Source organism: Mchenga conophoros, linkage group LG3, assembly GCF_057382185.1.
Source record: "Mchenga conophoros isolate Kocher_MC1m ecotype Shallow Benthic linkage group LG3, M_conophoros_male_GT1.1, whole genome shotgun sequence".
Taxonomy (NCBI): domain Eukaryota; kingdom Metazoa; phylum Chordata; class Actinopteri; order Cichliformes; family Cichlidae; genus Mchenga; species Mchenga conophoros.
The window spans coordinates 27,194,181-27,207,511 of NC_140528.1; the positions used below are offsets into that span (position 1 = coordinate 27,194,181).

General features: G+C 42.0%; 1 protein-coding gene across 1 annotated transcript; it reads left to right on the plus strand.

The window, feature by feature from the left end:
* Positions 1-263: 263 nt before the first annotated feature.
* LOC146577943 (uncharacterized) lies at positions 264-9,267 on the plus strand. Its single transcript, XM_085267737.1, has 8 exons — positions 264-330; positions 687-805; positions 908-1,324; positions 1,408-1,633; positions 1,726-1,875; positions 2,573-2,693; positions 8,671-8,795; positions 9,209-9,267. The coding sequence occupies exons 1-8, from the start codon at positions 291-293 to the stop codon at positions 9,265-9,267; spliced, it is 1,257 nt and encodes a 418-aa protein (XP_085123863.1). The 5' UTR covers positions 264-290.
* The last annotated feature ends 4,064 nt before the right edge of the window (positions 9,268-13,331 follow it).

Here is a 13,331-nt window from a genome sequence, read left to right on the forward strand (position 1 = left end):
GACAAACTCTTTTCCCCTGCTTTGTTAACCATCAGGACAGTTACGAAGATCAAAATTATTTATCTAAACAAAGCGAACAGTAATTTAAGGTTGGTAACATTAAGTTGATTTGAAAAATACTATGGTACAACGGTGTTATTAAGATAAAGTCGTGTTTTGTGAGGGCTGCTGCTAGTTAGCAATCTAGCTAATGTGTTAACTTTAGCTAAATGATCTTATTTAAGCTGTAGGATATTTCCAGGTACTGTGAGTGGAGGCTTTGGAACAAACTAGAGAACTGCTGTCACGGCATGGACAAGTTTGATGATGCCATACTGTCTGTGTTGCAGGGTAAGTCTTATTTTTCAGTTATTTTGGTACGTTAGCTAAGCAGCCTTAGCATCTGTTAGCATCATTTCTGAAACTTAGAGCTAGGATTGTACTCCACTCTGAACTTTATCCACATTATAGCCTTGAGCTGTCTTTGCCTAAATAGACTTGGAACATCATTCTTGAAGACACCCAAAAATAGTTTTATTGCATTCCCAAATATTTGATAAACTGTTTTAAGTTTGACATTTTATCCTGTTAATATTACTTATTGCTAAAATACATTTACTGACAAAAAATGACCTCAATATGTAATAAGCCACGCCCAGGAAAAGAGAAATAAATATCACTTTTGAAGTTGTTTTTCTCTTTTACAGCTGCGAATATTGATGAGGAAACTTTGAGAAGCTTTACCCGGGATGACCTAAAGGATCTTTTTCCGGGCCATGAAAATTTCTTCCGTAGAAAGAAGATTTGGGATTTTATCAGCCAAAAGGTAAATACACATTATACCACTAAGAAGATGATTACTGTCCATATTGTCTAGCATTAATTTGCCTAATTGTGTATTTTTGTTTATATCCCACAACTGTTATAGTTTAAGAGTACTGACCAAGATGCCAACACTTTCCATCGAAGCGAGAGTAACCCCTTAGGCTTTGATGTGTCACAATGTCAGCCTCAAACTTCCACTCCCATTTCCTACACTGCGGACAAAAAAATGAAAATGCCAGACCCACCAGAGTATGTGGTGTATACAGATTCAGAGTTGGACATGGTGCGCAGTCAGTACTTTGCATTGCTCCACAGTGGAAAGGAAAAGGACTGTAGGATGTCGAAGGAGCTCTGTTGCAGACTTGTAAGGAACACAGTCACCAGCATGGTTGCAATCCTCCGTGCTAGTCCCATGGGGAAAGAAGTAACATACCCCTCCAAACTCGAAATGAGAGCAATGTCACAGAAGATTGTCGACTATTACCCCATGTTACGTGATGCTGACACACACATGCCATACGTAAGTCATTCTTTACCCACTACAATATCTAAAATTGAGTGAGATAATAAAAGGATGTACAAAAATATATTATTTTACCACAGCTGACCATCTACACCAAACTGTACAAACGACTCCAAAATATGAAGTCTCCAAGGAAGAGGCAGGGCTCCATGCCACAACGAGGCAGGCCCAGGAAGACTCTTTTCAGCTCAGATGACACAGACAATGGGACTGAAGGTGACCTAAGTGGTGAAGCAAGTGGTTCAAGTGACTATACCACACTTCTTGAGAGCAATGATGACCTCAGCGAGGATAACTCAAATGCAGGTGTGTACTTTGGTCTGCTGTACTAATGACTTTTGGACATCTAAAACTTCAAAGAGACCACCCATTCTGTTCATCTTCTGTTTTTTCCTCAGAGAAAGAATCCCAATTGCCGCTACCCTCCACTGTACCAACTACGTCAAATAATACTACGCTGGCTTTACCACTATTATTCAAGTCAGCCTCATGCTCTGCACCCAGGGCTGATATAGGTCCTTCAACTGCACCTCCAGATGATGTTGTTGGTAAGTCCACCATCACCCTTATCTACCTCTCAGTCTGACTGTTCCTCTTACAGCTCTTTCCAAAATATGGTTGAAGCAATGAACCCCGTTCTAAGTATTTATTCCATAAATCATAGTGGTTTGGCATTAACTCGAGTTGGTGTGTAAAATCAACATATGATAGATCCCTCATTCCAGTTTGCCAGTTAACCATAGTAAGTATTTTAACATTTTGTGTTGTAATGGGTGTTACTCAGTGCTGATTATTTACACATGTAAATCCTCATGCTGGTCACATCTATCATGCCTTATCACAGTGTTTCTGTCATAGATCAAATTACCTAAAATATTTTTATCCATCAGCTCATAATCACTGTTCACACTGATGTGAACGATATACACAGTAAACAACCTTTACCTTATTTTCACCACAGTTTTATTCACGGGCATCTTAAACTTTCGTTTTAATATTTGATTCTGTTCAAACTAACAATTAACATAAATCCATGATCATTATAAGAAAAGGACACAAAGGGAAATGATCAGGACATATAGGGTCAGTTCATTACTCAAACATATTTAACCTAAACATTAATTCTCATAAATATTATACTTAAAAACAACCATGCAACCTTACTAGAAATGACTGATTAGAAAAATCTGAATTTTGTGAAGTCTAGTTACACCATGTCTTACAATTGCTCTTTGCTTTCCCTAGCAGACCATGACAGCCTGAAGATGCAGGCAAGACATTACAAAACCTTGAGCAACATGTACAGGAAACCCAATGCAAAACCCAACCAAAGTGACGTTGCTCAAATTTTGGACCTTTGCAATTTGTTTAGTTTTGTAGTACGTTTGTACAACTTTGTTCCTAATTTGCCTAGATGTCAATGTCCTGAGAAACGGCTTTACTTATAATGCTTTACAAATGAAAGTTGTTGTTGTTTTTTCTTAGTGACACTTTACCTGAGGCATGTAAAGTTTTAAGTCAGTAATGCCATTATTTACAACATTGTGAGACTATGTGACTGTCACAAAAGTTTAAGGCCAAATATGTAATTTCTTTTCTCTGTTTAGTCCTTTTAAAGGGTTGATTTAGACTTTTAGGGATTGTGCAGCAGCCCTATATTGTTTAAAAAAAGGATTTTGTTCTCATGAGAGAAATAAATGTTGACATATATCACTCTTGTCCTGGTTGTGATTTCAGTAGAAGCCAAGGAGTATTCTAGGAAAAAGGTCTGTTTTAAGGTTTTTTTGCCTGGATTTAATATCGATTTGGCTCTATTTTAAGATAAGCCAACCTGAATCAAGAAACAAATTAATCATACTTCACTAATATTGAGTAGTTTTTCATAGTATTAGAACTATTTTTCTCGTTGCAGTGCATTCATTTGCTGCAAGTAAGAATTCAAAACATAAAAAAAGACTGTAATTTAGCATATTTAACTTACTTTTGGGACTTGATATCAAGTAATTTTATCTTAAATTGAGCTTTTTAAAGCTTATTTTAACCCTCTTCAATTCTCAAATGTGTTCTTTTATTTCTGGATTAAAAAATCTTATTTCAAGATTTCTTATTAAGTAAAATAAACTTGCTGCATGGACAGATAATTTCACTTGTTTTCAGTGCTTTTTGTATCAAATGTAGTATTTATTTCCTAAATATAGACTAGCCATTTTTGTAGTGCACCCACTCCATGACGTGCTTGCTAGTTAGTTACAGGAGGAGTACATTTCAGTGAGAGACTGAGATTACCAAAATGCACCGTTGAATGGAACAGGAAATCATTCCTGCCAGTGAATATCTTGCTGTACAACTCATCCATTTAAAGCACAGTGCACACTAATATGCCACTAATATATGCACGTCCTCTACATGGGAAAATAACAAACTATTGACTAGAAGCTAGTTAACTCTTTCTCTGCAATTACAAGCTCAGTGTAAACCTTCTATGTATAAAAACAAAGAGGAAGTGACGGACAAGGTAAGCGACTCATGTTGTAACTGACGTCAGACACCTGAGATTTTGGCGGAAAATTAAAGCGAATGGTAGTTTACATTTGAACAAATTCCTTTAAGCTTCAGTATTACCAAATACACTTATCAAATGTCTTATAACTAACAATATTTGTCTAAATAATCTCCAACACCCTGGAGAACAACGGGGAGAGTTTAGAGGCTCTCCAAGATTATATTGATCAGTGCTTCCAGTAGTGATGTGACGTTCTGTATCGAGGCTTCGAAGCGTGTGTCGAGTAATGGGAGGGGGCGTTTCCGTGATGCGTGTATCGAGGCTTGCTTCATATATGGGAGGAGCTGAAAATGATGACGTCCGAAGCCTCGCTGCCTGGCTGTACCACGTGACTGGTTCATGAAGTGGTTCGAACTTTGCCGCGAGATATGACAGCGATATAAACCCTCAGACTTCATTCAAAATGTGGGTGTTTGATGGAGAGCTGCGGTTAGTGAGAGTTCGGAGACAGTTTGGAGGTTTATGAGAGTGAGGAGAGAAAGTCAGGAGAGAATGGAGCCAGCTAAGAAGAGGAGGATGTCCTCCCCTGTGTGGGAACATTTTGATCTTATTCCTCCCAACAAGGTATGTAGATTTCTACAGAAGATGTATTTTCATGATACTGATGGTGCAATACAATTTATGTTAAGCTGTCGTTACTTTTGTACAAGGTGAAATCATCGTTTGACTCAACCCAGCCGGACCAGTGTTGTTATTTTGGTTTTTCCTCTTGTATCCATCCCCAATTTTTGAATCCGTAACACCATCCAGAGCTCCACAGCACAGAGGGAAGTTCCAGCGCTCCTGGAATCCCTCTGTGATGGACCGCCAGTCTCCAGGTGAAGGCACAGCCATGAAGTCGTCCACTAGACAGTCCCAGATGGCCGTCGCTGCCTGGGGGGTGATCTGACACACCGACTCTGTAACTGAACGCTTGGTGCTGAAGGAGTCCGCGGTGACAAGGAACCTGGACAAAATTGTTCAAAATCAGTATTATGTGTACTGCAGTTACAAAATACATTATTCAAATTCCAAAATACTTTTGTGATGTCAGATTTAAATCACAAAACTTAAATCTTACATAAAACATTTTGTAATTATAAGGAGAATTACAAAATGTATATTAGATAATATCTAAAACAGTTGTGTTTTATTTTAACTTTAACATATCATAATTTGATTGGTAGCAACTTTCACAACTACAGTGAGCCAATCACTCATAATTCCTAAACATGTCAATCAGGTAGGAATGAAGTGAGACATTAATAGAAATAAAGAGTTGTATGTTGACATGTAGCCCTTTCCTTGCTTAAATCATTAATATTTTTGAAAAATTAATCTGTGATAAGACAGCTTATCAAGATAGAACCATGTAACTAGAGATGAACCAAACTGTTCAGTTTTATCTAACTCTGTTTTAATAAAGGCTGGTGACCCCTGTTATACAGTCTGACAGCTGCAGGGATTATATACAAATATTCAACTATCCCAGAATTAAACCAGGTCTAAATAAAAAGGAGTGAGTATCACTACAAAGGTTAACTCCGTCCGTGCCGGACCAGGCCGTAACTCCGTCGGATTCATTCTTTGTGCTCCGCGCGGACAGAACGGCAGAGTCGAACAAAACCAAAGGTGGAGGAGTGTGTTTCATGGTAAACAGAAAGTGGTGTGATGCCAGGAGCATTTCTACTCTCTCCAGCGGCTGCTCGCCACATCTGGAGTTCCTGAGCATTAAGTGCCGCCCTTTCTATCTGCCCCGTGAGTTCACCTCAGTCATCGCCACGGTGGTCTACATCCCACCCCAAGCGGACACAGGTATGGCTTTGTCCGAATTACATGATGTGCTGAGCTCGCTTCAAAACAAGGACCCGGGCGCAGCCCTCATTGTAGCAGGAGACTTTAACAAAGCGAACCTCAGACAAGTCATGCCAAACTTTTACCAGCATGTCTCGTGTCCAACGAGAGGGGATCGAATTTTGGATCACTGCTACACGCCATACAAGCAGGGCTACAAAGCTGTCTCACACCCGGCTTTTGGGAAGTCTGACCACAACGCCATCTTCCTCATTCCCCAGTATAAACAAAGCATACGGAGGGAAGACGTGACCACGAGGGAGGTAAAACGGTGGACTGCCCAATCAGAAGCTACGCTACAGGACGCACTCAACGACGTCGACTGGGACATGTTCAGAGCATGCGCAGTCGACATCAACGAGTTTACGGAAGTAGCAGTATGCTTCGTCAATATGCTAGCAGAGGAGATTATCCCCACTGCGAGAGTCACCACATTCCCAAACCAGAAACCGTGGATGGACAGATCGATCCGCACTGCAGTAAACGCCAGGACCGCCTCCTACAACGCGGGTCTCGCCACTGGCGATATGAGCGCCTACAAAGCGGCCTCATACGGCGTGCGGTGAGAGATGCCAAACGCCGGTACCGGGAACGTGTGGAGTCCCGCTTCCACCAGGGCGACACACGGAGTATGTGGCACGGACTACGCACCATTACGGACTACAAAGCCAGGGACACTGCGCCGATCAACGCCGACTCTGCATTCACCAACGAGCTGAATCGGTTCTACGCCCGTTTCGAGGTTAACCAGGCGGCTAATGCTATCTACCGCCTGGCTACCGAGGACAGTGACGTCATCAGCGAGAGACCGGTGACCAGCATCGCGGAGCATGACGTCCGAGCGGCACTGAGGAGAGTGAACACAAGGAAAGCGGCGGGGCCAGATGGCATCACCGGCCGTCTGCTGCGCTGCTGTGCTGACCAGCTAGCAGGTGTGTTCACTTACATCTTCAACGAGTCCCTGGCGAAGTCTGTGGTCCCCACATGCTTCAAAAGATCCACCATCATCCCTGTGCCCAAGAACAGCAAACCCTCATCCCTGAACGATTACCGGCCAGTTGCACTGACCTCGGTAGTAATGAAGGTGTTTGAGAGGCTGCTGAAGAACATCATCTCCTCCTCCATCCCAGACACCACAGATCCGCTGCAGTTCGCCTACAGATCCAACAGATCCACAGAGGATGCCATCGCCCACGTCCTACACACCACACTCAGCCACGTGGACAAGAAACAGGGTAACTATGTGCGAATGCTGTTTGTTGATTACAGTTCAGCGTTTAACACAATAGTGCCCTGCAGACTGTTCACAAAGCTGAGGGATCTGGGACTTAACAGCCGTCTGTGTGCATGGGTGTTGGACTTCCTCACTGGCAGAACTCAGGTGGTGAGGGTGGGCAGGTGCTTCTCCAACAGCATCACCATCAACACAGGAGCACCTCAGGGATGTGTCCTCTCGCCACTGCTCTACTCCCTCTACACTTCAGACTGTGTGGCCACCCATGGCTCCAACACCATTGTGAAGTTTGCTGACGACACAGTGGTGTTGGGTGCCATCTCCAACAACGATGAGGCAGCCTACATGGATGAAGTGAAGAATCTGGCATCGTGGTGCCAGGACAACCACCTCCAGCTGAATGTCAGCAAGACCAAGGAGCTGGTGGTGGACTTCAGAAGGGGTCAGCACAGAGACTACAAGCCCATTATCATCAATGGAGCTCCAGTGGAGAGGGTGCAGTCCTTCAAGTATCTTGGTGTCCACATCTCCTCAGACCTGACATGGGCTGCCCACATTCAGGTCCAGACCAAAAAGGCTAGGCAGCGCCTGTATCACCTTCGACAACTGAGGAAGTTCAGGGTCTCTCCAAAGATCCTCAGGATTTTCTATACAGGCGCTGTGGAGAGCATCCTCACACAGAACATGACATCGTGGTTCGGGAACAGCTGTGTGAAGGACCAAAAAGCTCTCCAGAGAGTGATCCGTACAGCAGAACGCTGCTGCAGGATTGCTCTCCCCCCGCTTCAGGACACCTACACCAGGAGATGCCGGACTAGAGCAGCGCAGATACTGAAGGACCCGTCCCATCCTGGCAACAAACTGTTCCAACTTCTGCAATCTGGTAGAAGGTTCCGCATCTTCCGGGCAAGGACAGAGAGACTCAAGAGGAGCTTCTATCCCCAAGCCATCCGTGCCCTAAACACACACACCCGCCCTCTCACATCATCTATAATTGACTGAGACAGGACTCTCTTCCAGACACTAAACCAAGGCACAATGTACATTCCAAATTCCTTTAATTTTAAATATGTTTATATTGTCTATCCTGTAAAATAGTCAGATGTCTATTCATATTAATGTACAGAATTCACCTGCTTGCTGCTACTACTGCACATTCACCCAGTGTATATACTATGTATATATATATATAATGTTCTTCCTCTACACCCCCCCCCCCCCCCCCAATTTTTGCACATGTCGAGGAGCGCGTCAGGCCACATTTCACTGTGTGTTATACTTGTATAACTATGCATGTGACAAATAAAGAACCTTGAACCTTGAACTCAGTGGTCCTAATGCTACAGTTTGATATCAGCAAACACCGAGCGCATACATTGATGTGACACCACAGCCGTGCTATCATCGCAAACACTGATAACAGCATAAATCGAATTAAATCAGGACTTGATGAGACCTTCTGAGTATCACTAGAAATATTATAGTCGTCTCTGTACCACAGTTTGCTTTCAGTAAACACCGACAGCATTCACTGTTAGCATAGCACATCCATGTTAGCAGTGTATAAATGGATGGTTTAGCATATATTAGCACAGGTATCAATAAAGGACTACCGTATCTTTTACTAACCTTGGGCAGACGGACAGGCGTTCTGCAGGTGGGATTGAGCGCCTGTAATTGGTGTCTAGGCGGGTGATGCTTGGACCGACGCAGGACAGCAGGTCCTCAAACTGGCCGAGTGAACGACGGCGATATCGCCGTCATCCAGGCGCAGCTCCTGGAGCAAATGGTGGAACTCACCAAACTACTCACACCTCTGGAGAACCTGATGGACCCAGGTACGGCGAGGACGTCCTTAACGCCACTGCTCTGCTCTCCACAGTAAATAGAGAAAGGAGACTCTCTCTTCAAGCGCTAGCTCGACAGCTGCCATCTTGCAAAGATACCGGTCTGGCACAACTTCCTCCCACATCCCTCCCACATTTCCGGTTCACACGCGTCAAAATATCATATTTTGAGGCGTGATGGATTTTTCTTGGACACGCGTAGAGGTGCGAATGTGCACGCGTCAAATTAGGGGCGTTTGGGGCGTTTTGTTTGCGTCCATCGCGTTCGGTGTGAACACACCGTAAGTCATAGTATTTTCTCTCGCCTCAGACGTCTAGTTTATGTTCCTTAATTCTAGTCTGAAATTTCTGTTAGCCTCTGAGCATTGTAAATAAAGACTCTTTTCGTTACACCGCACCTCTAGCCTCCGGGTTTGAAACTGCACTTGAGTCCATCCCATTTCCACGGGCCACTGTGCCATGACAGTTGTATTTATCCGCGACACCTTAAAGGCTCCGTGTCTGACATAAACCGGTCTGTGGCGCAACAAAGGTTGGGGACTGCTGCTGTGCAGCATGAGGGTTAATAGGACCGTACTCATATGAATATGATGTCTAAATTGATTTATTCTTGTACATCCACGCCGTAGCGGCCCAATTCTTCACCCCAGTGAAGAGGTGATCGTTTTCTCTACGTTTTAATAAATTAAGCCGCTTGGTCTTTGTTCCCCACAACATATCACCAATTCGAAAAAATCAGAATTAGCTGTATTTAAGCAGCTATATATGAAAAACCATGGGACCCAACATACAAGCTGGTTTACGGTTATTTTAAATAAAAGAAACATGTCTATGCAGATGCCCAAAGCTTAACAACATAACACAACACAATTTAACTTTTGTACAACCAGATGTTCATATACTTACATTTGAACGTGTTTTCCTCTTCAACCACCATTGTTATCAGAAACAAATCTCCTGTATGACCCGCAATGTATCCTGGGATATAGTAGGACACGAAGGATACATCGGACCTATCCTTAAAATTTGGGTAAAAGTAGGACACATTTGTCGCCACATTTTGAGTACTCTTTGAATTCGGACAGCCTTCGTTGCTTCGCTGTGACGTCATTGCCTCCAAATATGGCATTGAAACATCCTTCCCCTGAATTCGGACACAGCCAGAGAGAGACAGACTTGACACTGACCAAAACCTACTAAAATACTAATAATCATAATCAAAACAGTATCAATAACTAATCAGAGCATAAACCATAATCTAGAAAAACACCAAAACATGAGAAACAGAAAAAGCTGGGTCAAATGACCCAGAACCGTGACATTTATGCTCTTAGTTCTTGGTTCTGTTCCTCAGCGTTCTCTTGTTTTAATTTCCAGTGTCCAGTCTAGTGTCTAGTTTCGTGTTTTGGTCATGTTTGAGTAATGTTTATTTCCCTGATGAGCATAACATAAACATTGTTCATGCTCTACTGATGCATTTTGCACCCTCTGTAGCGATGTGTCGTTCGCGAACAAAACGGCTCTTAAGCCGGATCTTTCAAGTGAACGACGCGAGCCGGCTCCTTATTGGGAGACGTTGGTTTTTTGGGGTTTTTTTTCTCTCACCCTCTCTCTGTCACACTTTTTTCCCGCTTCACTCAGCACGCGAGTGTAACCACTGACTCATTTTAAATAGTTTAGGACAGCCAAACTACGGACCAGTTGCTAGGTTCGGCAGGGCTACAATAGAAAGCGAGGCGAATACAGAATGAAATGGCTGGAGACAGGAATTTGAGCAGCAACGGTTATTATTTTGCACAAAAATGAATTAAACAAGACACAAATTCCACATTGACAGTAGTAATGACAATAATAACAATAATAAGAATAAGAATAAGCCGGCAAAACAAAAATAACCCCAAAAATAGTCGTTTGAGCTCAATATTCAATTGTCTTTTTGTCTTTGGTCATTTGTCAAGTCAAAAATTCTTAGTCTAGTTCTTTTTCTCTTTCGTTTGTGGTTTGTGTGTTACCACTTGGGAGTCTCCGTCGAGAAAGAAGAGTAAGTTTCTCTGCAAAGTTCAGTCTGGGCTCAGGCTCGCCATCTCCATCCGGAGAGAATCCATCGGAATCCAAAATCTTAGTTCCTTCCACACGAACAAGGAAAAAAACCTAGCCTGCACAACAATATTAACATTATTGCACACAGCCAGCTCCGTTTCTTCTCTTGTATCACTTTAGTTCTTTATCTCTTTTCACATCTCTATCACATTACCACAGTAATACATTGCATGCATGCTTTGAATATATCTCTCGTTGTACATGAAATTATTTTAACCATGTAAAACAACAAATGAATTTCTCGTTCTCTTTTTAACCACGGTAGTTACACTTGCAGTAGCACAGGAACAGAGCGGGAGGGAGAGACATAGTGATGGGATTTCCGGTTCTTTTTAGAGAAATAAAACCACTTTTTTTACATTAGCAATTCCTTTTCTGCACAATTTTATATAATTGTTAATAATAAATTGATTAAAGCAACAAAACAACCTGAAGAGCCGGTTGGGAGCCGAAAGAGCCGGCTCTTTTTAATGATCCGAGGTGAAAGAGCCGGTTCTCTTAAAAGAGCTGGAAATCCCAACACTAACCCTCTGAACAACTTTGTGACAAAAAAAGTACAAAATCTCGTATTAAATCATTATATCAACCTTCCGCCATCATGGTCAATGCGATTAAAGGTTTTTAACCATCTGGAGTGCAGAATGACTCAAAGTCCCTGAAATGTTTCTGTCAGGGTTAGAAGGCAGAATTTCTGAGTTCTGAGTACAATCAAAAGCACCACGACTGCAGGTTTTGTGTTGGATGTTAAAAGCAGGCTAGGATTGAATCAGGCGTGGGATTTCTCTCGTGGCAATCTGGCTGGGTATCCAGTTACAGAAGCAACACATTAACAAGAGAACTCTGAGTAAAACCAAAGTTACTTTCCCGAGTAACTAGTTACTTTGAAAGTAACGAGTAGCTTGAAGTAACTGAGTTACTTTTGATAGAAGTAACCAGTAATGTAACTAAATTACTAATTTAAAGTAACTTACCCAACACTGGTTATTGTAGAGTCTACCTTACAATATAAAGCACCTGGAGGCGACTGTTGTTGTAATTTGGTGCTGTATAAATAAAAGAGAATTAAATTGAATGACATGTAGAAGGTATAACACATAACCTATTTCAGTTTTTATTTAACAAAACACATTAAAATAATTGCAATATCAATACCTTAAAAACCTATTCATCATTGATTTTAAAACTGTGAGAGAACTTGGGCCAGTAACTCTGGTTCCTCTCCTGAAAGCGTGGATGGCATCTCTGTGAGGTGCAGGTCTTGACACTAAGTCGTCTTTGTGGTTGGTTGTGGAGCTGCTGAAGGATCAGAGCATGCCAGACATGCCCCACCTGTGTGCTTCACTCAGTCTGATGTCACGCAAACAGGAAGTAAACTAAAAACGTGACCTGGATGTTCGCTGACATCACAATATTTCTCCATCTTGTCCTTCAGCTTCACCTCTTCATAGATTTCATTCATGAGTCCAAATTATGAGATAAAGGTTGAGTTAGAAAAGGATGAAAAATGTGACGGCAGCATCGTTGCAGCTAACATTATAAGAACCAGTTTAATAATCTGTTGTTCTTGTATGAAGGTCTGTTGTTGTTCAAGAGTCAAACCTCCAGTCTCCACTCAGCAGCATTTCCTCAGTAATGTGGTGCAGCTCCGTGTTGGGGTCTGTGCTGAACTCTTCACCAACAAGTCATCACAGGTTTTTCATGATAAGATAAGATAACTCTTTATTGTCATTGCAGTCATACAAAGTACAGTAGTACAATGAAATTGGAAAACTGTCCTACGTCGGCACTACATATAACACAACACGACACGATATGACACATCACAACGCAACACAAACAACACAACACAGTATATTAACTTAGTATAAAAAAGAAGAATAAGTGTATGTGTATTGCACACTGTTATTATTGCACATTAATTATTATTGCACCTTGTTATAAACATAAATATTATTATTGTTGTTATTATTATTGTTATTGTTATGATATCAGCTCTGATTGACCTTTGTGTGTGTTTGATGAGTGTGTGTGAGAGCTGCTGCTCACAATAAGCAAAAAGTGTTTGAAGAACAAAGAGAAACAGAAAATTATCTGATGATGCAGTGAACACACTCTGAGCGACTGAATGAAGCAGCAGTTTTATTGAGGATTGACAGAAAAGTGCACCAAGCAGGACATGATTTCATGTGGAAGAACAGAACATAGAGAATTTGAACGAATCCACTCCAACATGAAAGGATCCAAATGTTTCCACTCGGCCTGAGTCATCAGAAATATTTCAAGCAGTCATTCAGAGCATAAACATGAAGAGTCACAGGTATTGATCAGATCAAAGATCAGATTTCAGGACTGAACTCTTCACAAACACTGAAGAGTCAGTCACTGTCAGCACTGTCATGTCACTGACAACCACTTTACTGAAACTGA

Coding starts and splice junctions, on each gene's coding strand:
- LOC146577943 (XM_085267737.1), top strand. CDS start 291: ATGGACAAGTTTGATGATGCCATACTGTCTGTGTTGCAGG. Junction 1,634..1,725: donor CGAGGATAACTCAAATGCAG/GTGTGTACTTTG, acceptor TTTTTTCCTCAG/AGAAAGAATCCCAATTGCCG. Junction 8,796..9,208: donor GGAGAACCTGATGGACCCAG/GTACGGCGAGGA, acceptor CCGCACCTCTAG/CCTCCGGGTTTGAAACTGCA.